Here is a 24,184-nt window from a genome sequence, read left to right on the forward strand (position 1 = left end):
AGGAGAGCCTGAGGGGCAGGGAGCTCCCAGGGGATAGGAGGACTCCTAACCCATGGTCTCTCACTCTGTGGTTTTTGGCTGATGGCAGAGACCTGCTGCCAGGTGAGAAATGGGCAAGTCAGTGTGAAACCTGAATCCCAGCCTCACCTTGTGCCATCTCTGCCTGCTGAGTTGTGTCTCACTCCTGCATCCCAGCACCTGCCCGTGGGATCACATGTCCCAGGGGAGGGAAGGATCCCTGGTGCAATGTAATGAAACAGTAGTATTCTGCTGGCCTCTTCAAATCAGACTTCAGCTGCTCCTGGTGCTGAAGGGAAGATGTGTCACTGAACTCCCTCTGTTATCTCCAGTGAGGACTTGTAAGTGGTGGGGTGCAGTTGAGCTTGCTGTCCCTAATTCCCTGGATCTCCCCATTCATACTTCCCATAAATGCAGATGTTCCCCCTCCCAGTTCTCCAGCACACAGCCACATCCTGACCACATGCTCTGAGGTCTGTGAGGGCCTGGCAAAACATAACTGCTAGGTTTGCCTCCTGGTTTTCTCCTTGCATTGGCACTTTGAGCAGAGCCAAACCTCCAGAAGAGAGGTCTGGCTGTGGGGAACCTCCTAGGAGCAGGGATGCAGGAGCATCTCAGCAGCTTTGTGCTCTGCATCTGCCACCACTGTGAGATCTTTCAGTGGAAAAGTCACAGGTAGCTCACCTGTGCCAGCAGGCTCTGGCCAGTATCCCCTTCCTGGGAAAGAATTTCTTTCAATTATTTCTGAGGTGGTCTCAGATTTTTATCTTGGCCTGTCTTTATTATATTTCTTTTCTGCTAGAGTTTGCCTCTTCTTATTCCCTTCATTTGGAACCAGGTTAGCTGCCAGGTGTATCCTCATTCTTACAAGCAGACCCAGCTTCCCAGATGTCTACACTCCTTTTTGGTACTTCCACAGCCTCTCTGGTGAAGTGGTTTGTGTTTGCTGCCAGCTCTAGTGGAGTTATTCCATTCACCACAGTCTTCTAAGATCTGGCTCTTTGCCTCTTTTTGATGTGGTCCCTCGTTAGCTGGGTGACCCAAAGTGTTTCAGCACCTGCCTGAGTACCTACAGGTACTCCCTGGCTGACCACCAGCTGACTTTTCCAGTGCTCTCAGGGTCCAGACAGATTTAATCTCTCCACAGAGTTGCAGTGGATCTTTGCTATGGATTTCCTGTGGATCAGTGCACTCCTAACCATCCAGTTACTTTCCAAGGTCACGTCCTTGCTGTGCCACATCCTCTGTAAGGAGAGCTTGCTCTCAGTATCCATGGCTGACTGTGCTGCTTTTTTTTTTGTTGTTGTTGAGTACAGACATAGCATTTGGGGAGGCTCATGGCTGTGGGGACTGATCTCTGTGCTAGTGTCTCCAGGGCAGCATGGCTGAGTCTGTTTCTCCAGGAGATGCTCTTGTGTCTGTTGCACGCAGTTGGGCAAAGCAGGCAGCTTCCTCACACTTGGTTCCTCTCTTGACTGCTGGATACATCAAGCCTCCTGTCCTTTTGTTACCAAGTGCCTTGTCCAGGCTCTGTGAAACATGAACATGTGTGTTCTCAAAAGTGGCTCTTGTTGCTGCCTGCTGGTGCTGTCTCTCAGTGGCAGCACACTCATCACTCTGCAGCCTTCTGGATTTTTTTGGCACAGTTGCAGTGGTCGTCTTGTGTTATCCTCTTGGCTTCAAGCTTGTGGTCTTGAGACACGATTAGTCATGAGTGCAGACAGCAGAGGGTCAGACAGTCCTGCTGATAATGAGTGTAGAACCAGGGAGAGTGTGAGGAGCATCCAGCTTTGATTTATAGGGTAAGTGGTGGTTTTTTGTTTTTATCTTTGCAAATCTTACTCTACCTCATGAGAGCAGACAGATGTCAGTAGGCATGGCTCTTAAGTCAACATATCTCAGTGTTCACAGCTCCAGTCCTACCTGTGACAAAGCCATGGTCCCTGTCAGGGTGGCCAGGCCTGCTCAGGATGTGCTGGTACCTGCCTTGCACATGTGCATTGTAAGCAGGCATGTACACTCACTGTGTGATTCAACAGCCTGTGATGGAAACTACAGGCAGTGGGACTCTGTTGGATTTACCTCGTGCTGGGTTGTCTTAATTTCGTTAAAAATTTCCTATTGTGTGGCTGTTTGCCTAGTGCTTATTCCAGGAGCAGCTGAAATGGAGTAGTGATGCTGGAGGGGTGTGAGGGACCCTAGCTCAGGGCTGTTCCCTGCTTTAAATTCCAACTCCTGCCTTCATCTTATGGACAGTACCTCTTCTTAGTAACCAGGTCTTATCCAAGCAGTAAATACATTCAAAATCAAGGTTTGCCATCTATGCAGTCATTTCTCTACAAGGCGACTATGAAATGCAGGGTTTTCTATTTTCTCAAGGCAATCGTGCTTTGTCCTGTTCTCTGGCTGCTTGTGTTTGTGCTAGGGAAATTTCTAGTGAAGTTCCTGTGCAGAAAGCTTGCTGGGGCTGATTGCAAGGACAGCGCTTCCTAGCACTGCTTTAACCCAGCCAGTTAAAATCCAGGCTGGTCTGGTCTTACAGGTTCAGCACTTCCAAGGACATTCCCAAGGCTTGCTGGGAAGTGAGTAAGGAGCAGGGACATCAGACTGCAGCAGCTGGTGTCAGATAGACTTGAGAGTCTCTTGGATATCAAGAGACTGTGGCTATAGTGAGCAGTGTCCATCTGCTCCACCTCTGCCTCGCCCATCCCGTCTCCTGCTGCTGTCCTGCAGGGTTTTGTCCACGGTAGTTTGGATGTAGCCACTGCTTGGGGATGACTGAGTGGGATGGACAAGGCCAGATGGGGCTGGCTGGCTCTGGGACCAAAGCCATTGCTCAGCATCTGATTTCAAGGGTGGCTGCTAGGCTGCCAGAGATGGGGCAAAAACTGAGGCCAGGCCACTCTGCTGCCTGGGGCTGGAGCGCTCGGAGTGTCAGAGCCCCAGGAGGGGCTGAGCTTTCACTGTGTGGCCTGGCAGGATGCTGAAGCTGTCTGTGCTTCCCTGGCAGGCGGTGCTTTGCTGCAGAATGGGCAGATGACAGCAGAGATTCAGGAAGAAGTGGCCTTGACCAGCCTGGGCAGCAGCTCTGGGGCCAGCAAGCGCCACAGCGCTACGGACAAGATGCACTTTCCACGTTCCAACCTGCAGACAATCACAACCCTGGGTATGCTGGGCCACCCTGGCCATGTCCCCACTCCAGCAGGACACCTGTGGCTGAAACCCCAGCATGTCCCAGCCAGAAAACAGGATGTGCTGGGTACAGAGGGCCCTGCAGCCCCTGGAATGTCAAGCACACCTGCTCTCCTAATGCACGCCGCCTTCCCCTGTGCTTCCCCACACTTGCAGGCAGGGGGGAGTTTGGTGAAGTGTTCCTGGCCAAGGCCAAAGGTGCAGAAGATGGTGAGGGCGAGGTGCTGGTGCTGGTGAAGAGCCTGCAGACGAGGGATGAGCAGCTGCAGCTGGATTTCCGGCGGGAGGCAGAGATGTTTGGGAAGCTGAACCACACCAATGTGGTGCGGCTGCTGGGGCTGTGCCGTGAGGCTGAGCCTCACTACATGGTCCTGGAGTACGTGGACCTGGTAAGGGCCCTGCCAGCAGGGAAGCAGGGATGTGACAGCAGAGGGAGTGGGGCCTCAAGTGTGGCAATGGGCTGGCAGCACAGGGCAGCCGAGGTGTAAGGAGACCAGGCTGAGCTTACTGCTGTCCCCAGCCTCTGGAGGAGTCTCCTGCAAGACCTGGAGGTGACTTTGTCCTCTGCAATCTCCTAATTTCTGGTTTATGTCCTGGGCTCCGCTATACAAGCTAAGTTGTGGGACTCCATGCTGGAGAATGGCTGTGAATGCTAAGGGTTGTGAGGAGTCTGGAGTTTGTAGAAGAGAAATAAATTTGGGGCATGAAAAACCTGGAGATTTCAGGCTTGCTTGCCCTAATCTTAGCCAGTTGAGGCCCAGAAACAAGATACTGGCTTGCCCTACAAGGCAGGGACCAGGAGAACAGGCAGGAACCATGGATCAGGAGATGAGGATCTGTGGGCTGGCCACGTCCAGGCACTGCAGGGACCAGTGAGCCTTGTCAGTATGTAGAGATGCTGACTCTGAATTGCTGTCTGTCTCCAGGGTGACCTGAAGCAGTTTCTGAGAATCTCTAAAAGCAAAGATGAGTCTCTGAAGCCACAGCCACTCACTACCAAACACAAGGTGACCGTGCAGCTCTGGAAGTGCTCTGGGGCTGGGGAGCCTAAGGAGGGCAGCCAGTGCTGACAGCTCTCTGGGGTCAGGTGTCTCTCTGCACACAGGTGGCCCTGGGCATGGAGCACCTCTCCAACGGCAGGTTCGTGCACCGGGATTTGGCAGCCAGGAATTGCCTGGTCAGCGCCCAGCGCCAGGTCAAGGTCTCCTCCCTGAGCCTCAGCAAGGACGTGTACAACAGGTCAGGGAGCCTGACAGGGGAATGGGAGGGGATGAAATGGCACCAAGTCTCACTGCCTGCCTGTCCTGCCCCCGCAGCGAGTACTACCACTTCCGCCAGGCCTGGATCCCGCTGCGCTGGATGCCACCTGAGGCCGTGCTGGAAGATGAGTTCTCCACTAAGTCGGATGTGTGGTCCTTTGGGGTGCTCATGTGGGAGGTCTTCACGCATGGGGAGATGCCCTACACTCCACTGGCAGATGATGAGGTGCTAGCAGGTACGTGGAGCACCTTGTGCTGTCCCTGGAATTGTAGGGAACAGCACAAGATGCTTTACTTGTGGTAAAGGGGGCCAGATGGGCTGTATGATGACAGCGCTGGTCTGGCTGGGGAGGCTGTCCCAGCGTGCATGGAGAACTCCTGCTCTCCTTGCATCCCCCAGAGAGGATCACGCCCCTTGCCAATGTTTCCTTTCGTGCCAGGTCTCCAGTCAGGAAAGACGAAGCTCCCGCCCCCCGAGGGCTGCCCGTCCCGCCTGGCCAAGCTGATGCAGCGCTGCTGGGCCCCCAGCCCCAAGGACCGGCCCTCCTTCAGCGAGCTTGCCACCACCCTGGGGGACAGCCCAGCTGACAGCAAAGCCTGAGCACCCCAGCCCTTGCTGGTGAAGGATGTGGCGGGGTGGACAGGGGTCTGTGTGTGCCCGGGGAGCCCCTGGCACTCCCACAGCCCCTTGCTGACCCCAATGCGCCAGCGAGCAGCTCAGCATCCGCAGCTGCTGGACTCAAAGCACAAGCCAGTGTACCCCAGCCCCACCCCCCTCCCCAGTGGGTCCCAAAAGACAGCCCTTGCTGCCTCCTGCCCCCTGCCTGCTCAGCCCGGTGCCCTCAGGCTGCTGGTGTGGATGGAGCAGCCGCCCCTCCCTCCCACGGCAGAGCTCGGGCGTCCCTGCTCACCACATCCACCTCTGCTGGCCTGGCCCGGCCCTCTGTCCGTCCGTCCGTCTGTGCTAGGCATGCCTGCCTTCCCCTTCCCCATGGGGACAGGCCAGCCAACAGGAGCACAAAGTGCCTGGCATATGAAGGAGCTCACTACCTTTCCCAGTTACCCTGTGCCTTTTTTTGTACTTATGACTCTGGGCAGAGCCCCCTGTCTCCCTCTTCCAGAGCGCTGACTCCTCCCTACCATAGTATTTCTGTTACTGGAATGCAGCCTAGAGTTGGGTTAGTTTGTTTGCTTGAGTGGAGGGTACTGCAGCCAAGAAGGGTTGGGTTTTGTTGGGTTTTTACGTGCTGCTCTCAATAAAGAAGGCGCTTTTTTTTTTGTTTTGTTTTGGTTTTTTGTCTTTGTAAAATACTGCTGTCAGATAGCGGTTTTCCTCCACATGGCTCCTGGGTTTGGGGCTCATTCCTCAGGCATCTGTCTGCTGTGTTTAACCCCTTTGCCCCCTTCTCAGGTGAATCTGAGATGCTGCTCCCAGCCCTGTGTGCCTTGAGGGAGCACTTTTCCTCAGCACTTGCTGTCTCTCTGGGCAGTCATGAGTTGCTCTCCAAGAGGGACTTGTCTGAAGAGAAAATGTCCTTCTCAAGACTCCAGGCAAACAACCACTCATGGGACATGTTGGTTGGCTGCCCCCACTTCAGGTACTGATTGGGTTTGTGCACCCACCTCTGTGGCCTGGGGCAGCTCCACAGCCCACAGTGGGTTGTGGGTTTGTACAGGAGATGTTCAGCTTCTTGCAGGATGCTGGCAGGGCCAGGCCTGGATGGAACCCTGGGGGATATCCTGCTGTCACACATGCTCTGCAGCCCTCTCCTCTGTGCTCGTGGCCCAGAACAATGGCAGGGTCCTGGCAGTCTCCTTGGGAGAGGAAAGGTGTGCACGTGGTGTACAAGTAGCCCCAGTCCCCACAGCATGAACATGAGCCAGGCCAGCATGGGCTTGTCCCTTGGAGCCAGAGTGAGGCACTGGGACCAGCAGCTCCACTTGGCTGCACAGCCCTGGCTTGGGGGGTTATACAGACAGATCTGAGCTTTGGCAGGAGGCCTGATGGGGCTGGACTGGGGGCAGTGGGCACAAGCTGCACAAGGGACATTCATTCTGGTATTAGGGGAAATACTTCCCCTCAAGGGTAATGAAGATTTGAGTCCCAGAGAAGCTGTGGCATCACCATCATCATCAGAGACACCCAATGCTGGACCAGGAAGTTCTGAACTACCCATAGTTGGCTCTGCTTTAATCAGGGATGGACCAGACATGTCCAGGACCCTCTTCCCATCTCTGCTACCCAAAGAGGTTATGGAGGTGCTGGAGGGGGTAAAGTGCTCATTTCTTGGAATATGCTGGCTGGCCCGGAGCTCAGATTTGGTCCAGGCTTGGAAAGTGGGTGCAAGCAAGTTTGCTGGCAATTGCTCTGCCAGTTACCAAAGGTGTTGGTCCCTTTTCCAACACTTGCAGGTGGAGACATGGACTCCCCAGGCCAAGGTCTCTTGGCAAGCTAAGCTGTGGCAGTGGCTGGGTGTTGGGCCCCTCTCTAGAGGAGGACAACCAGGTCTGGTTTGCTGGACCTGGTGCTCCCTGGTGTAGTAGGCTTGGCAGCAGGTGACTGCCACCCTGACCTCTGGCTGCCTCCATGACCTGGGGCCTGGCCACAGTGTGGGACTGGTGGCACTGTGCCTGGTGGGGACAGAGGGATCAGGATGTGCCTTTCCTTCTACTCCTTGCAGCCTCATGTCCCCCCCAGTCCCTCCCAGTGTGAGTGCAACCCTTCTGAAGCATGTGAGTGTTGTGGCACTGCTGCTTATGTGCTTTACAACTTGCAAGTGACCCGTCCCGTGCATTTGCTATTGTTTGATGCCCTTTTGTTCCACTTCTCACATCCATTCCATTCCTGTGGACTTTCCTGTCTGCTGTCCTTCCTGCCAGGTAGGAGCACTGCACTCTGTGGGCTGATCCCTGCAGCCAAGCCACTTGTGGTGGCCTAGCCAAGCAGAATCTCAGCCTTGCCGTGGCTAGAGACCAGAGATGCCAAGGATTTTGGGGGTACCACCCTCATTCTGCCAGCTCTGTGCATGCAGGCATCTCATGCATGGGAGGGTACAGCATGGCTACAGTGAGCTGGTTCTGTGAGCAGCATCAGGACTGGGGGCTCTGCTTTGTCCCAACACATCCTGCAGGCTCCACAGCCTGTTTGCCATGCAGACAAGACCTGGTGACTACAGGGAAGCACCCAAATGGAAAGTCACCAAAGCTAGGCCAAGCTCCAGACCCAAAGAGTGCAGAATGATGGGGGTTGGGATTGCGTATTTTTGGGAGTGATATAATGAAAAAATTCTGTATCATTGGGGAGGGGAGAGATGTTGGCCAAAGTAATTGGAAACAGCAAGCTGAGCAAATACAGTCCCAGCTAAAAGTGTTGGAGCAAGGCAGGGAATCAGGGTCCCTGCAGGAGAAGGAGAGCACCTTGGCAGTTGCCAAGAGGTGGGATCCAATTGCCTCAGCCCAAACTGAAGGAACACCTTGCAGAGGAGTGTGTGGGGGATCCAGGGCCAGAAAGAACCACATGGCTCCATCAGAGCCCAGGTCCACCCAGAGAGCCACCAGCTGTGACCAAAATTGAACATTTGCTGAACGGTGTAAGAGAGCAGCAAGCAGATGTTAGTCCCAATGAACAACTCCCTAAAGCACAGACATCCAAACCAGACAGTTCCATCAGGAAGTTCCTGGTGTTTTCTCTTGCCCTGAAGTTACCCAAATTCCCCCTGCATCCTTTGAGCAGCCCTGGTCCATGAGTGCTGTGCAGCTTGAGGAAGGGCTGCTTGGTTTGCTTGGATTTCCTCTGCTGCCCTGTGGCTCTCCTGCAGCTGTGTCAGGCACTTGTGTGGAAACGAATGGGCCTTAATTGTCCTAAGCAGCCTCACCTGGGGCTCCCCCACACTCCTGAGCTGCATTTAAGCTCAAGCCTGTGGTTTCAGGTTTGTTTTAAGCAAGCTTGTAGGTGTTCCTGTTTTGGCCTTGCCTCTAGCCCTGTCTTCTAGGCATAGGTGGTAGCCTTATTATCCAGTCAGGATTTTGGCTCTCTCTCACAACCAAGTGGATGCTGGATTTACTCCATGGCTTGCTCTGTGGATGCCCCTGATGCCAACACCTTTTGTTGCTCTGCTCAGGTACTGTAGGTTTATTATACCTGTTCATGAGGACGTGGGGTCACCCCTCAGGGAACAGCCCCATTCCTGCACCTGTCTGTTGGCCAAAAAAAAAAAAAAAACCAAATTAAGAAAGGCCATAACCTAGTTTTCCATGTGCAACAGTACCTCTGTTCTAGTTGTTACTGCTCATAGAAGAGATCTGGTTGTTAAAAAAAGAGCAGCTAACTGTACTCAGTAGCAGTCAGAAAAAGCAGCTGGAGTACCAGTAGTAGGAAGATTAGGAACAGGATGGAAACCATCACATCCCTAGCACCCTGCTGGAGTATGGATGAAGAGCTGGAAAAGGGTGAGGAAGCACTTGTTGCAATGGCCTAGAAAGAATTGAAAAGGGGATGTAGAGGGCTGGGGTCATGCTGGCAGCAGGGTCTGTGCTCCCGTGGAGCTGTCAGGCAGCTTGTCTGAAGGGGACTTTGGGGGAATCTTAAGAGACTTTTAAGGCATACTGTCAAGTGCTGTGCCCTAAAGCTGTGTTTAAACAGGGCTAGAAATGGAAATTTTATTATGTGGGGGCTGTAAATAAGAAAATCCCTGAAGGCTGGAAACTTGCTTTAAGCTGCTTCCTGTTGTCAGTGGCTGCTGGTTTGGTCAAGGGAGGACCTGCTGGTGACTTGTGTCCTGCGGGTGATGGTGGCTTGGGGACAGGGCTTGGCTCTCCAGCGTGGGTCTGGCTGCCTTGGTGAGAGATTGGCATGCCAGGAAGCTGGGGCAGGCTGAAGCTCTGGGCCTGTTCAGAGCACAAGGACAGGCATCTTGGAGAGCATCCACAGGATGAGGCTTGGGAAGGAAAGGACTGGAGGAGGAGGGATGAGCCAGCCCAGAAGGAGCCAGGTCTCACCTCTTGCCTGTGTAGACACCCCTGCAGCTTGGGGAGCAAAAGGCCTTGCAATTGGAAGGCCCAGGAAAGAGAAGGAGGAAAGGGGTGTGTAGCTCTCCCATGAGCAAGAGGAAACCAAGTCCTGCTACCTGCAGTGACTGCACACTCGTGCTGAGCAGGCAGACCACCCTGGCTGTGCCTATCAGGTCCATGTGCTCATTGTCCCCAGCCAAAGTGGTGTCCCCAGCCTGGCTGAGGGTCCTGCTGACCCTCCCTCAGCCTGGCGGGACACGGCCAGGCCTCGGTCTCACCTGTGCCAGGTGTAGCTTGTGCTCAGCTCGAGGGGAGGGTGGCCAGGGCATGTGATGGGAGGCATGTGAGTTCCAGCAGCCCTGCTGGGAGCTATAAATGGCATGTGTGCTCACTGGAGGAGCATGGCTGGCGGGAGGAGGGGGAGGCGGCGGTGGCAGGCAGGGGGGTGTTGGGGTTTGCAGTTACTCCCTTGCTGTGTAGGAGCTTGGCCCTGGGCTGTGGGGGACAGCTGTGAGGGCTGGTGCTGAGCGTGCGTGTCCTCTGAGTGATGAGGCAGATATGGAAAGGGCCCGTGCGAGCTGCAGAGCGCTCCATGGGTGCTGCAGAACTCCAGGAGACAAAATGGGTCTGTGGCCAGAGCACTGCTGCCGGAGGCGGGGCCTTGCCCTGGGTTGCAGCTCCTGTTTGTAGGACAGCGTGTGGGAGACCCCCTTTTGTCAACTAAGAATTCTCTGTCTGTCCTCACAGCTTTGGGCTCTGGGGCTGTGCTGTCCCTCTCGCACCTTTGCTGACCTATGCGCAGTGTGCCTTGCACAGAGTTGTCCTTTGTGGGCTGTCCCTCTGCTCTGGAGCTCCTGGGTCACACCTGCACGGAGGATGTGACCTGTGCCAAGTGCTTGGAGCCATCTGCAGGGTATGAGCCAGGGTGTGACAGCCCCTTCCCACCCGCACAGGTGCTCTGTCCCCCGCATGGATGGCCGCCGTGCGGAACCACAGCCTCAACCCCTGCGGGTTTGAAGGGACCTGCGGCCCATCCTCTTACACGGGAGATCTTTTTTCCGCTCGGTGGTGATCAGCTTCAGCAAAGTGTGTTTTGGACCGATCTGCTTCACTCCTATGCCCTGCACACCCTGGACACCCAGGTGGCCCCCACGCCCTCTCGGTGCCTCGGCAGCCACCGGACACAAATGGACGGCGCGTTGTCCCTTGCAGGCTGTGACAACAGCCGGGCCGCGAAGCTGCCTGGAGCAGCGCTGGTGGCATCGCTGGTGGCGGAGCCGCTGCCGGCTGGATGGATCCTGAGGATGCCGAGGCACGCAATCTTTGAGACACGTGCTGTGTCCCCTACGAGGACCGTGCCAGAGCTCCGCGTGCCCGGAGCTGGCGGTGGGAAGGGAGCCCGGGGCAGGGCTGGCACCGGGGGTGTCCTCGCTCTCGTTCGCAGCCCCCGGTCGGTCCCCGCCTCGGTCCGTGTCCGGGCCGAGCGCCCGCTGTCCCGTCCGGCGGCGCGGTCCCTTTAAGAGCCGCCCTGCGTGTTCCAACCCGGGCGTGACGCGAGCGCGGTCCGACCGTATGCAAATCAAACGCCAACCGGTGGCCAATGGGCGCCGGCGCTCGGCGGCTGCCAGCCAATGGGACCGCGCCTCCCGACGGGGCGCCGTCTCGCCCCATATAAGGAGCGCCTTCGCCATAAAAGGCAACATTGTATCGCTTTATATGGGGGCGGCGCGGCGCGGCGGGGGCGGCGGCGGAGCGGGGCCGTGAGCGCGGAGCGCGGCGGGGACATGGCGGGGCCGGCCTGACCCGGCCCGACCCGACCCGCGCTCGCCGCCGCGATGTTGCCGAGCCAGGCCGGGGCCGGGAACGGCGCCGCCGCCGCGCTGGCCCGCGGCTCGGGGCTGGGCCGGTCGCCGGTGCCGCGTGGGGCGAACGGCGGCGGGGCGGCGGCGGGGGCGCCCGGGGGCTGCCTGAAGCGGGAGGCGCTGTACAGCGGCAGCGAGGGCGACTCGGAGTCGGCCGAGGAGGAGGAGCTGGGCGGCGAGCGGCGCGGCGTGAAGCGTGGCCTGGCCGAGGCGGCGGCGGCGGCGGCGGCGGCGGGGCCCGCGGCGGGAGCGGCGGCGGCGGCCGCCTACAGCGGCGGCGGGGGCGGCGGGGCCGTGAGCGGCGCCAAGCCCGGGAAGAAGACGCGGGGCCGGGTGAAGATCAAGATGGAGTTCATCGACAACAAGCTGCGGCGCTACACCACCTTCAGCAAGAGGAAGACCGGCATCATGAAGAAGGTGCGGCCCCGCGACTCCGGCCGGTGCGGGGGGGCGGTCCGGTCCGGCACGGGCGGAGATGCCGGCCGGCATCCACCTGTCCGCGGCAGTCCCGGCCCGGTCCGAGCGCTGAGCAGGCCGGCGGGCCGTGCCCGGAAACGGCGGCGGCTTCCCCGTCCCGCGGGCGGGACTGGGGGGGGTGGCCCGGCACCAGCCCCTTCCGGGGGGCTGCGCGGGAGCCCCCGGCGGAGCTGCGGGCACGGAGCCGGGCGGCCGGGAGCGGGAGCCCCCGGGGCCGGGGGATGCCGCCGTGCTTGGCGGTCGCCAGGCGTGTGATGTGCCCCGGGGGGCCCATCCCGGTGCGGGGTCCAGCCTCGGGCCGGTGCCGACCGGTGCCCTCGGTGCCCCTCGCTGTGAGCCACCACCAAAACACCGAGTGTTCGGTGGCACAGCTGCCTGCCCTGCCCCCGGTAGGACTGGCTGCTTCGGCCACGGAAGGGACCAATGCCACGTCTCGGCCGGTCCGGAGTGCTGTCTGTGGTTCCTGGTGTGCAAAGACAGATTAGGAACTTGGGGGATTTTGGATGCTGCTGGCTGATCTGCATCCCTGGTGGTGCTCATAGCATCTTCTGATCTACTGGGTAGTGCTGCATCGCAGCTCAGCTGGGCATCATGCACTCTGGGAAGGTGGGAATGGGTGTGAGGTACCGCTGGGCACATCTTGGAGGTATGGGACCACGGGACATGGAATGAGGCCATCCTATCTGTAGAAGCTTTTGTGAGGCCACTGGGTGTGCAGTGGTGGCATGTGAAGAGTGCACTTCCTAGTGCACAGGTATTCCTCACCTGGGGCATGGTGGCCTTGCTGCAGGGGTGCTTGGGTGCAGCTGTGCTCAGAGGTCTGGAGCCTGAGAGGGAAATCTGGGTCGGAGCCTGGATGGGGATGTTGGTGAGGGGAATGAGGTAGCAGAGATGTGTGCCAAGTAACATCAATGAGGGTGAGGTGAGGGAGCTATCCAGATATGTGTGGAAAAGCCAGTAGGATTTCCAGAATGAAGACAATCCCATGTCCCCATGTTGTCAGACTACTGTACTGAGGGGAGCACTCTACCCATGGCCTCTTGGCAGGCACATCCCCTAAGGGTGTGCTAAAGGAGATGGGAACACAGCATGGGGCAGTTCAACCTGTGGGGAGCCAGTACTGGCTTGGTTTTAGAGGCTACAGCTCCTCTGGGGTTGCAGGGAGCTGAAGCTGGTGTGAAGAGAAGGAAAGCCATTGTGGGAACATGCAGGGACTCTTGTCCTGCACTGTGTGCTGTCCCTGTCACCTGTGACTCCCTGTTCTTCCCTTGTCTCGCTGGCAGGCCTATGAGCTCTCCACGCTGACTGGCACTCAAGTCCTGCTGCTGGTGGCCAGCGAGACGGGCCATGTGTACACGTTTGCCACGCGGAAGCTGCAGCCCATGATCACCAGCGAGACGGGGAAGGCGCTGATCCAGACGTGCCTCAATTCCCCGGACTCGCCGCCACGCTCAGACCCCACCACTGACCAGCGCATGAGTGCCACTGGCTTTGAGGAGACGGACCTCACCTACCAGGTGTCCGAGTCGGACAGCAGCGGGGAGACCAAGGTAATGCTCCTGGGCACCCAGGGAAGCCTGGGCTGTGCTGGGAGCCCTGATCATCCCCAGCCCTCTCTAAACAGCAGCGCTGGGAGCTGAGGATGAGTCCCCTTTTGCTGCCACTGCAGCGAGCTTGTGTCATGTCATCTCGGGGCTGTCTGGCTCCTTGGCTGATAGTGGCGGTGATTGAGAGAGGGAGGGAAGCGGGTGGCAGGTATCCTGCTCCTGGCCCTTGCAGCGTGGCTCCCCACTGGCCCAGCCCACCCCCCTGGCCAGCTTTCAGCACTGTTATCTCTCCCCAGGCGTCTCCATGCTCTCACACTCATTGATAAAAATTTGATTCTGCCTCCATGGCCTTATAAGGCCTGGTTTCCCTCGCCAGAGTCCCTGGCAGGGCCCCTCACATTCCTTATAAGCTGCAGCTGTCTCTTGCTTTGGTGCTGTTTTGGAAGGGGGCAGGGAGGACATGGGGAATGGAAACATTTGGCTGGACAGACCATTTCTGCTCCCTGCCTGTTGTCCCTGCAGATGCTGGCCCCTGCCTGCCCGTGTTACTTGTGGCCTTTTGCCCAGGGTGGCCTGGCTGTGGGTGCACGGTTGGGCAGAGTCAGTTTTCTGCTGGAAGGGCCCGGTCTTGTCCCTGCACTCCCTGGCACTGTTCCTCTGAGCTGTGTCCCACATCCCTGCCGCTTCCTTTGCGGGCTGGTGCTCAGATCCGCAGGTGCTTGGAGATGGGAGGCAGGGAAGTTTGTGGTGCAAGACTGGGATGCCGTGCTGAATTTGGGGCTCTGCCACAGCTTCCCAGGCCTGTGTGCAGTTCTGCTGGGTGCTGGGAATTAGAACAGCCCTGCTGTGCCGGTGTCATGGGTACCAGGCTTGCTGCAAAAGTGTTCTTCCAGTGGCCTTGTCGTAGGAGCTCTCCAGCTGTCCCTGCTCAAGCCACAGCATTGTTGCCGTGCAGTAGCCTCTAGACATTAAGCAGACAGAACCCGGAGACCAGTAGCCTCTAGACATTAAGCAGACAGAACCTGGAGACCTCTCAGCTGTAATTGGGAAGGTAGTGAGTGCAGCACTGAGATGTGCCCAGCATGTCTGGGGCTGCTGGGGTATTCAGCTGCCTGTTTTTGTGACAGCACAACAGCTCTGGTCATGGTGCTGCTGGGTACCCTCATTCCTCAGTGTCCACTTCCCCACATGTGTGTAGTGCTGCACCAAGCAAAAGCTCAGCTGCTGCTGAGCCCTGAGAAACATCAGCAGCCCCAGAGATCCCTGCAGGCAGAGGAGCTGTGGTGGGCCCAAGTGTGGCTGGAGTCTCTGTGCTGCAGCCCTTAACAGTCCTTGAGAATGGCTCCTGCTGATGGGATCCCAGCAGCAGTCCTGGCTGTCCCCGTCTGTCATGTCTTCCCTGGCTGCCTCTGGTTGCTGCTGTAAGCGGTGCCAGCCCTATCCAGTCGGCAAAGAAGCCTTCTAACAGCAGCAATCTCTCCTTTGTGCAGCCTGTGTTTGTAAGGACTTGTGCCTCCTGGGCTTCTCCTGGATGAAAAGGCAAGTCCTGTGGGCATTTTGTAATGAGACAAATTACCTGGCCTTGGCATGAGACTTGACCACATTATATCCCTTTGTACTCTTCCTGGAAGTTCTGCTAGTTGGCCCCAAGGGAACTGTGCCCTTGGGGTGCAGTTACTCTGCAGAGACCTTCTTAACACAACTTCTCTATTCTCCGTGTCTGATGCAACCCTGAAAGCTCCATCCCAGTGCCAATGCTTAGTGTGGGGTGCCTTGTGGCCACAGCCAGCATTTGATGAGAGGCTGGAGGAGCCCTATGGCCCTGTCTTCTGCTTGACATTGTGAATAAATCCACCCCTGGCTGGCTGAGAGTTCCTGCCATGGCAAGCCCTGGGGCTGGGGACAAGGGCTGTCCTGTTGTGCCTTCTGCAGGCCTGGAAGCCTGGTTGGTGGCTGGGCAGAGACCAGCTCAATTCAGATAGACCAAGGAGTCTTCTGAGGATGAAAGGAGCCTGTGCATGGGCCATGCTGGGTGGCTGGGGCTTGCTGATGGGTGACTGGTGCACAAGGCTGGGTTGCAGGTGCCTCACTGGAGGAGGTGGCAGGAGATTGGGTGCCTGGACTGTCAGCTCCAGCCACATGGGATGCTCCAAAAGACACTTTGGTCTTGTGTGAACTCTGCTTCTCAGACCTCTGTATGGACAAAACCTGCTTGTGTTCAGTGCTGCAGCAGAGTGGGGAGAGCAACACAGCCAGGCTGTCACTTGCAGTCAGCAGCCTGCTGGTTATTCCTCTGTGCTACACCAGCAGCAGCTCTGAAATCCTCCTGCTGTGCCAGACCCAAACTCCCTGCTGGGGTGCTGGGATTGGGGCTTGCTGTACTTTAGAGACAGTAGCTGTATCCTCATGGTGATACCTCTCTCATCTTTTGCAGGCCCCAAAGGGACACTGCCTGTGTGCAGTCTCCTGGGTGTGCCTGTGTGGGAAAGGATATTTTGGAAGGAGCTCAGAGGCTCTAGATTGGGCTGAGAGCAAGGGAATAGCCCCGATCTGGTCATCTCTCTGGAATGGGAAAACGTGGGACTTTCTACATCTGGAACACAGACCAGGTGTTGGAAACCAGATTGGGATTTCCCATACCCCTCTGAGGCTTGTTGTCCTGCTACACCTGTGTAATAATTCTGTCTGGGTGTCTGGGCCATGCTGAACAACGTTGCCTCGGGCAGTCCCTAAAAGCTGTGGAGTGGGATCGTTTCTGTCCCCAAGACCCTGCTGTGGTCCAGGATGGGCATCAGCTGGCCTGGTGAGGGTCTGGGCAGACACCTGTTGCTGTGCTGCACCTCTGCTGCTGTGCTGCACCTCTGCTGTGGGCTGCTTCTGCAGACACTGAGGTTTGCCCTGAGCTGGAATGGATGTGCAGCTTGGATCAGGAAGGGAAGAGCTTTCAGGGCTGCTGTCCCTGGCCCCTTGGGTGATGTCTGCTGAAGTGACCCATGACTTGTCTCATGGATGTGGTCTGGGCTTTGCAGGGTGCTGAGAAGAGCCAAGGTGCCCAAGGTATCACTGAGAGTTATGAGGAGATGACAGTGGGTGTCCAATCCCAAAGTCTCTCCCAGCTCTCTTTCTGTATTGGGAGCTGTTGCTGCAGCCCAAGAGAAGCACAATAAAGATGGGAGGAATCTGAGTCTCAACAGGGTCAGAATTGGGAGGGCAGAGATGAGCTGTGCATGATTCAAGTCTGTTGCCACAGCCTCTCTCCCAAACAAGCACCTTTGTTTTGTACTGAGGTTTGCCCTCGTGCTTCTAGGGAGCCCTGAGAATCTCCCTGAGTAGAGTGCTGTGAACTTTTCTGGGATGCCTTCTCCAGGCCTGGGAGTATGGAGTGTGACTGGGTGCTAAGTGCCCTGGCTGCTTGGGGGTTATATCTCATGGGTATACTACCCTAGAGCTATAGCTGGGCATGAGCAACCCTGTCTTTTCCAACTGGGAACAGCACCTGTCCTGCCCAGCTCTGCTCTGGCTCCCTAGTGGGCTGGGGAGAGCTCTGCCCTGTCACCCACGTGGGGAGGGCACCCACAGCCTCCCATGTCCCATGTGGGATGGCAGGAGTTTGTGGTTGAGCTAATGGAAAGTGCCTCTGCTGGGCTCTGCTCTGTTATCACGTGCCTCTGCTAATTTGGACTTCAGGGACCGCGGTGCCAAGGCAGAGGGGTGTTGCTCTCCTCCCTCCCTGGGCCCTGGAGCCTGACTGAGTGCCTGGGATTGGATCCCCCTGTCCAAAATGGGCTGCCTTCCCTTTTTTAGCTGTTCGTTGAGCTGTGAATTCCTTGCTCCTGGCAGCTTGACAAGCTGGGAACAAGGCTTAGCACGTGGGAGAGCTGGGCCCACCAGCTGCAGTGGGAGGGGTGGGAGTGTGTCAGCCTTAACTCTTGCCAGGCGTGCTGGCAGCTGTGTCAGGGCACGGGCACAGCAGGTTGCCTGCGCTCTGTGACACGGGCTCCTGTGAAGCACTGCATTCTCAGCGTGCTCTTGGCCAGATGAGCAGGGCAGGAGAGGAGTCACGGGCACCCTGGGTATTCCAAAGGGGATTTGGGGGATGGAGGGAAGTTAGGTGAGGTGTGACTGCCAGAGGCAGCAGGAGTCATGCTGGGCTTGGTTAGTTCCTGCAGATGCAAGGCACATCCAGCCACATGCTTTGTGGCTGTGGAAACGAAAGTGTTGCTGCAGCTTGGCACACACATTCCGCCTTCGTTCCCACACCTGGGATGCCAGTCTCTCAGGCCAGTGCTGGCCCAGCACAGAGCCCTTTCCTGGTGCTCAGCTCCCCTGGCAGTGCTGTCCTCTGACGCTCCTTGCAGGACCGTGCTGGCTGCAGTGAACACGTGGGGGGGTCCTTTGGAAGCGTTTGCCTCACACCCATCTCCTGCCAGTGGATTGGCACATAGGTGCTTCCTGTGTGGTCAGGTTCTCCTGGCCTCTGCTTCAGGAGATGTGTTGAGGCATTCCCCAGGGCCTGCCAAAGCTGCTGTCAGGGCTGGGTTTGGGCCTCCCTAGTGTCCAGGTTTGCCTTTAGTCACCTCTTCCCCCATCACTTCCAGTGTACAGCTGCTTTTAAGAGCCAGTTCTCTGCTTGTTCTTGGTCTTATGTTTCCTGCCTTAAGGGAAGTGGTGTGTGTTTCTGACAGGAGACTCTATGCCTTTATATTTGTCCCTGCAAGGGCTGCTTTTGCCTGGTGTGTGCCAAAAAGAGGCTATTCTCTTCTTAGACATTTTGGGGACTCCTGGGGACTGGAACAGTTGCTTTGTCCCCTGGTGTGTTGTAGGGAGGGTTCTCAGGGGACCTCTGTGGCCCTGGGCCAGCATCTAAAGTTTATGTGGAGCTCTCTCCAGCTCTCCTCATGCTTGTGCAAGCAGCTCTTCTCTGCTCCCCTGGCTCTGCTCCATGTGCTGGCAGCAGGCTGTGGGGGGTATAGTTTGGAAAGGGGATGATGCAACCTACAGAGCCTGGTTTGGTCTCACGGGCAGATGCCTCATGGGCTGGTGCGAGCTGTCACAATGTCTCCTTTTGTAGGACGCCCTGAAACCCGCGTTCACTGTCACCAACCTGCCGGGAACAACGTCCATCCAGACAGCCCCGACCACCTCGACCTCCATGCAGGTCAGCAGTGGCCCGTCATTCCCCATCACCAATTACCTGGCGCCAGTGTCTGCCAGCATCAGCCCCAATGCCGTCACCAGTGCCAACGGGACAGTGCTGAAGACTACTGGAGCCAGTGCAGTGACGTCTGGGGGCCTCATGCCGATACCCACTGGCTTCACCCTCATGTCAGGTCAGTGCCTTTAGGGACTGTGTTCATCCATGTCTGCACCTGGAGTGTGTTGCTGTTCTCTCCAGGGGAAGAAGGGAAGCAGAGTGGTTGCTGCTGTAAGGTGAGCCTGGCTGTGATTCCATGCTCAAACCCAGTGGCTGGAGAAGGGTCACGTAGTGAGTGTTTCTTTAGAGAGCTACCAGCTGGCCTTGCTGCTGGGAGGTGGCAGGGAGCTGAGCTGGGACCCCAGGGCAGCACCCAGAAGCCTGGAGGGAGTGAAAAGAGCTGGTGATGATGGAGCCTTTCTTTCTCCCTCCTTTCAGCAGCTGCTTCCCTTTCTCCAGGGACCCCTGCCATTCCTCTCACTCACTTACAGCCACACTCCCTGGCTCTTTCCAGCCAGCAGGGCCAGCTGGTCATGGGTACAGCTGGACAGCTGCAGCAGGCACAGCAGGCAGTCTTCCACATCCCTGCCAGAGCTGGAGGGCATATTGTGTCACTGACAGGTCAGCACTCACTACTTCTCCTCCTCATCTTGCTAAAGATGGGGAATGGAGGTGTCTCTGGGGGCCTGGGCCTGGCCACAGAGCTGACCCCTGACCGTGGGAGCACAGAGGAGGCACAGCACAGGGAACCCTGGCTGTGGCTGCTGGGGAGAGATGGGAAGACAGGGCAGAAAATACTTGACATAAGCAGGAGCAGCATCCTGGGGGATGCAGACCAAGGCAAGCAGCAGATTTTCAGTCTCATGCCCCAGGGCTTGGCCTGTGGCTAACAAAGGCAGGAGAGGCAGGTCCCTAGTGCAGCTGTGCTGAGGATGAGCTGTGCTGCTAGAACTGATGGAGGGGTAGTACAGGAGCTGAGGTGCCCAGTGGTTGTTTATTGAGTGCTGGCATTTGGCTCTGAGCAGCTGCCCTTGCTTCTGTGTTTGTATCTGCAGTCAGCCACTGAACCACAGTGCAGAGGTTAGGGGAGACCCAGAGCAGAGTAATGGTGCTGCTCTGCTATCTTGTGTGCACTGTCCTTTGTAGGAATTTCTTCTTGTTCTGAGTTAAGGCTGTCCAGGTGTTTGTTCTTGGGCTGGGCTTGTTCCTGGATGGAGTTTCAGAGTAGGGCTGAGGTCTCCTTTGTGGTGGCATCCATCATCTGAGGACCAGTGCTGAGTGACACAGTGTTTCTCGTGTCCTGCCTGTTTGTGCCTGAGTCCATGACTCTAGTAACTCCTGTGCTTTCGTGGAATGCTTAAAGCTCCTGGGGGCCTGGGCAGACAGCAGGCTCCCATTCAAGGGAACTGGATTTCCCTTGTGATCTGGAGGAGGAGAATTAACTGATGTGTGTCTCTGGGGTGTGATGTGTGGGGAAATGCCCAGTCTGAGCAAGCTGGCCAGTGATTCTTGCTCTCTGGCATCCCTTGCTCTTCCCTCTGGAGGCAGGACCTCAGCCTTAGGAGACCTTGCTGTGCCAAGCTGTGTTTCTGGATCTGAAGTGCTTTGCAGGGAGTGGTCTGGGGCAGAGGCTGTGTGGCCTGCAGCTCTGGGATGCACACCATGAGACCAGCTGTTCTCTAATCCCTCTGTAGGGCACTGTAATGTCACAAGAGGGGTGAGAGCTGCACCCTGAGTGCCCTGTGGAGGATGGAGCTGGGCTCCAGAGTGTGAAGGCAGCAGAGCCCAGCTGGTGTGGGCATTTGGGCTCTTGTGGTTCCACTTATTGCAGCAGGGTGATCCTTGCAGAACTGGCTCCTCTCTGGGGAGGAAAGGCTGGGCCCTCTCCTCCAACATCTGTTCTGTGTCTTGGTGGAACCAGGAATGGCAAGGAGGATCCCAGATGTTCTTGAACCACGGCTAGGAGTTGGGCAAAAGTTGTTGTGGCCTTTTCTTCAGTCTTGGAGCTTCGTAGGCCAGTTAACCCCTTCCTGGCCCATGTGCCAGGAAAGAGCAGGTTTTGGTCTCTGGCTTCTGCCACACACTGCTTCTGTGTGGCCCCTCCCGGTGCAGCACAGAGCAGTGTGTGCAGCTGTGTGCAGCCAGAGAAGGACTGGGGCTTTCACATGGCCCAGAGTGCCTGTATCGCTGTGGAGCCATGGGCCTGACAGGCTCCTCTCTCTCCCCAGGTGGTACCATGGCTCAGCAGGTTCCAGTCCAGGCAATCCAGGTGCACCAGGCACCGCAGCAAACGTCTCCCTCTAGTGACAGCAGCACTGACCTTACCCAGACCTCTTCCAGCGGAACAGGTACCGGTACCCACCTTCTGTCTGCCTTCCTAACCACTGCTGAAAACACCTCACACCAACAAACCTCACACCAGCACCCTGGCCAGTTTCCTTCTTCAGGCCAGCTCTATCCAAGGCTGACAGTTTCCCAGGTGTATTGCTCCCTGTTGCCAGGTCCTGTGCTACACTGTATCCTATGTAGGCGTAGGGTACCTTACAGGGGAATTCAGAGCCTCTCCACATACATCATCTGCTCTCACTTGCAGCATGGAGCTGGGAACAGGTTGCTGAGTTCTCAGGGGGTTTCTTAGTGAGCCAGCATTGCCTCTAGCACAAGGCATTGGCTCACATCTGCTTGAGATTTTTACTGTCTATGCAGAAGGCATCTCTTTGTCAGCAGAATCTGAGTTCAGGTGCCTGGATGCAGGCTGAATCTAGTTCAACAGCTCTATTGAAGTTTCATCGGGGAATTGAGATACAAGTTGAATTTAGTCCTGGGATGTCTGGCTACCGTGTTTTCCTGCCCCTTCATACTCATGAAAGGAGAGGTTTGAGCTCTCCTGCTTCTTCTCTGGGGTGGAAGACAGAGATAGGTATCTCCATGAGCTGTGCCTCAGCACAGCACGCCCGGGGTGGCTGGGATGGGGGTGCTGAGCAGGCCTATGAGCGCGGCAGGTTCCTTTCTGTGCTCACATGTGCTCTGTCCCGCTGGCAGTGACCCTCCCAGCGACCATCATGACGTCGTCTGTGCCAACCACCGTGGGCGGCCACATGATGTACCCCAGCCCGCACGCGGTGATGTACGCGCCCACCTCCGGCCTGGCCGACGGCGGGCTCGCCGTGCTCAACGCTTTCCCGCAGGCGCCCTCAGCCATGCAGGTGTCCCACGGCCAGGTCCAGGATCAGGGTAAGGCAGCTGGCCAAGGCAGTGCTCCCTGAGAGTGCACTGACACCCTGGTTTTTCTATTCCCACGTGTATTTATGCTGTATCACAAAGGGTTTTCTTCCCAGCAGTGCTGGTGGCTGCACAAAGGCCTGGCAAGCGTGATGCTCGATGTGTGTTTTTAGGTTTTGCCGTTCACTCGTGCAAAGGATTGCACGAGCTGTTGATGGGTAAAAAGGAGGGTGAGGTTTCTGGGATGGGCTGGCAGCACAGGGAGCCAGGAAGCTCTGGAGAGGGGGGCAAAGTAGCATGAAGCCACACAGGCAAGACTTGGATTGAGGCCTTGTGCCTGCTTCTCCCAGCATTTGGAAAACTGGTGAATGTGGCTTTCTTCTGGAATGTCTCCATGTGTGCAGATAGGCAGCTTTGTCATTGAGTAGCTCCATGGAGCTCAGATAAAGGATCCATGGGGGAACCCTTTTTAAGGGACAGTGTCATTTGTGCTTCTCTCTGTGGCAGGTGGCGTCCCCCAAGTGTTCCTGACAGCCCCATCAGGCACGGTTCAGATCCCAGTCTCAGCTGTCCAGCTTCACCAGGTAGGCACAGAGTAGGTCTTGAAGGTGCGTGCAGGGCTTATTCTTGCTCTTCTGCCTGCACATCCTTTGTGTGTCTGGGCAGACCTGGCTGGGTAGGATCAGTCCTCAGGTCTGGGAATCCGCTCTGTGCTACCCACCCTTGGGTGAGGGAGTCTCATCCTCCTCGGATGGGTGCCCGGGAAGGACAGTGCCCCCTGGCTGCTGGCACACACGGTCTCTGGGCGTGCTGTCCCCCAGTGGTTCCTCCTCCCTTCTCTCTCTAGATGGCTGTCATCGGGCAGCAGAGCAGCAGTGGCAGCAGCCTGACGGAGCTGCAGGTGGTCAACTTGGACACCTCACACAGCGTCAAGAGTGACTGAGAGGCCTCTGCTGCCGGCCTTCTGTTTTCTGGCTTGTCATGCCAGTGTTGGGGCTGGCAGCGACTCCTTCTCGTACAGACTGCACCAGTTATTTATTGTTGCCTTTTCACGTTTCCTTCATCCACACATGCACACACACACACGCACTCACCCACCCCCACACACACAGGCATGCGCGTGGGGCTGCAGGACCCACCCCGGGTGGAGCCGTGCTGGGGCCGTGCAGGGCTTGGGGCATTTGGATGCTGCAATAGCTGTGCTTGTCTCACGCCAGCCAAAGAAATTTGTCTTTTGAGGGGAGGATTGCTCTGCACTGTAAATAAATACTGCAGGCCATTCCCAGCTGGAGGCTCTGGCTCCTTCTGGGTGCTCTGAGTCACCTTGCCCATGAGTATTTACTCTGCGTGGGGCTCAGCTGAGACCCGGAGCTGTTGTGCAGGTGCAGCTTGGAGCAGAGTGGGTTGTGGCTGTGCTGCTGGCCTCAGCAATGTGCCTTTGTGGGGGTGACAGGTCCTGGCCGCAGCAACTCACCCTGGGCTCCGGACAGGAGAGAAGGGCCAGCTTGCATGTGCATCTCTGGGCCTGCATGCCCTCTCCCCGGAGGGCAGGACACAGCTGGTGGCACGTGGCCCTGTCCTCCTCGTATGCACTACAGTGAGCCCTCTGCCCTCAGTGCCTCCTCGCTGGGCTGCCTGGCAGATTTACAGCCTGACTGGCCCTGCCCCGGCAGCTGCCCTTGCACAGGTGAGGTGGTGGTGAGATAGATGCCCAGGAACACAAAGATGCCCTGGCGAGCTCCTCAGGGGCCCTGTGCTCTGCTCAGCCCCGCACTCTCAGCCCTCACCCTGCTTCTGGACTCCATACACCCAGGGGAACGTGGCTGGGTCTGTCCTACATCCCCCTGCAGCTCCAGCCAGCGCTTTCTAAATTTCTGTATCTGATGCAAGGTGGAGAAACAACTCAAATGTCAAAGGGAAGAGCCCGTGGGGCACTGAGCTGCTGGGCAGGTGGCAGGCTCTTCCTCTGAGCAGCAGGGTGACCTGCAGGCCATCCTGGGCTGCAGGGGAGCAGCTGTGATGCCTGTACAGGCTCAGCAAGGCTGGGGGAGAAGGGCTGGGGCATGCTTGGTCCTGCATGGGAATTGCTGTGAATGGCTCTGCTACCTAGCCCTGTCCCTGGAGGGAGAGTGAGCAAGTGAGAGAAGCTGCTGAGTCCTTAGGGGAAGAAGCAGCTACTGTAACTTTTTTTTTTTTTTAAGTTAAAAGACAAAAGAAGCCTTGGAGAGAAAAAAAAAAAAAAAGAAAAAAAAGAAAATTACTTTATTTTTCTAAGTGTTAAACTCAGTATTTATGTAATTCTTTAAGGAATAAAAGTTTGGCTCCTGTACAGTTTTAATGGGGTTTGTACCAGGGGGATGGGAGAGGGGTGGGTGGGCGGGCATGGAGGCAGGAAAGGGGCCT

The 24,184-nt window shown here is 57.0% G+C and overlaps 2 protein-coding genes across 5 annotated transcripts in view; both read left to right on the top strand.

Annotated features, from left to right (window-relative positions):
- PTK7 (protein tyrosine kinase 7 (inactive)) overlaps window positions 1-5,748 on the top strand; it is a 35,234-nt gene extending 29,486 nt beyond the window's left edge. For all 4 annotated transcript variants that reach the window (XM_066546179.1, XM_066546180.1, XM_066546181.1 and 1 more), the window contains 6 exons: window positions 3,029-3,184; window positions 3,367-3,599; window positions 4,137-4,217; window positions 4,298-4,449; window positions 4,527-4,705; window positions 4,910-5,748. In XM_066546179.1, coding sequence (XP_066402276.1) covers window positions 3,029-3,184; window positions 3,367-3,599; window positions 4,137-4,217; window positions 4,298-4,449; window positions 4,527-4,705; window positions 4,910-5,070 — 962 coding nt within the window. In that variant the 3' untranslated portion in view covers window positions 5,071-5,748. The remainder of the gene's footprint in view (window positions 1-3,028; window positions 3,185-3,366; window positions 3,600-4,136; window positions 4,218-4,297; window positions 4,450-4,526; window positions 4,706-4,909) is intronic.
- Window positions 5,749-11,314: 5,566 nt separating this feature from the next.
- SRF (serum response factor) lies at window positions 11,315-24,008 on the top strand. The gene is made up of 7 exons (XM_066547766.1): window positions 11,315-11,758; window positions 13,102-13,368; window positions 18,437-18,695; window positions 20,788-20,907; window positions 21,602-21,793; window positions 22,289-22,365; window positions 22,629-24,008. Exons 1-7 carry the CDS (start codon window positions 11,315-11,317, stop codon window positions 22,722-22,724), a joined length of 1,455 nt encoding a protein of 484 aa, XP_066403863.1. The 3' UTR covers window positions 22,725-24,008.
- Window positions 24,009-24,184: the final 176 nt, after the last annotated feature.

This window comes from Molothrus aeneus, chromosome 3 (assembly GCF_037042795.1).
Source record: "Molothrus aeneus isolate 106 chromosome 3, BPBGC_Maene_1.0, whole genome shotgun sequence".
Taxonomy (NCBI): Eukaryota; Metazoa; Chordata; class Aves; order Passeriformes; family Icteridae; genus Molothrus; species Molothrus aeneus.

What these genes read in the sequence shown, in the direction of transcription:
- SRF (XM_066547766.1), top strand. Translation starts at nt 11,315, where the DNA reads ATGTTGCCGAGCCAGGCCGGGGCCGGGAACGGCGCCGCCGCCGCGCTG. An exon ending in TGGCTTCACCCTCATGTCAG is followed by an intron (nt 18,696 to 20,787) that starts GTCAGTGCCTTT and finishes CTCTCTCCCCAG; the next exon opens with GTGGTACCATGGCTCAGCAG. An exon ending in GACCTCTTCCAGCGGAACAG is followed by an intron (nt 20,908 to 21,601) that starts GTACCGGTACCC and finishes TCCCGCTGGCAG; the next exon opens with TGACCCTCCCAGCGACCATC.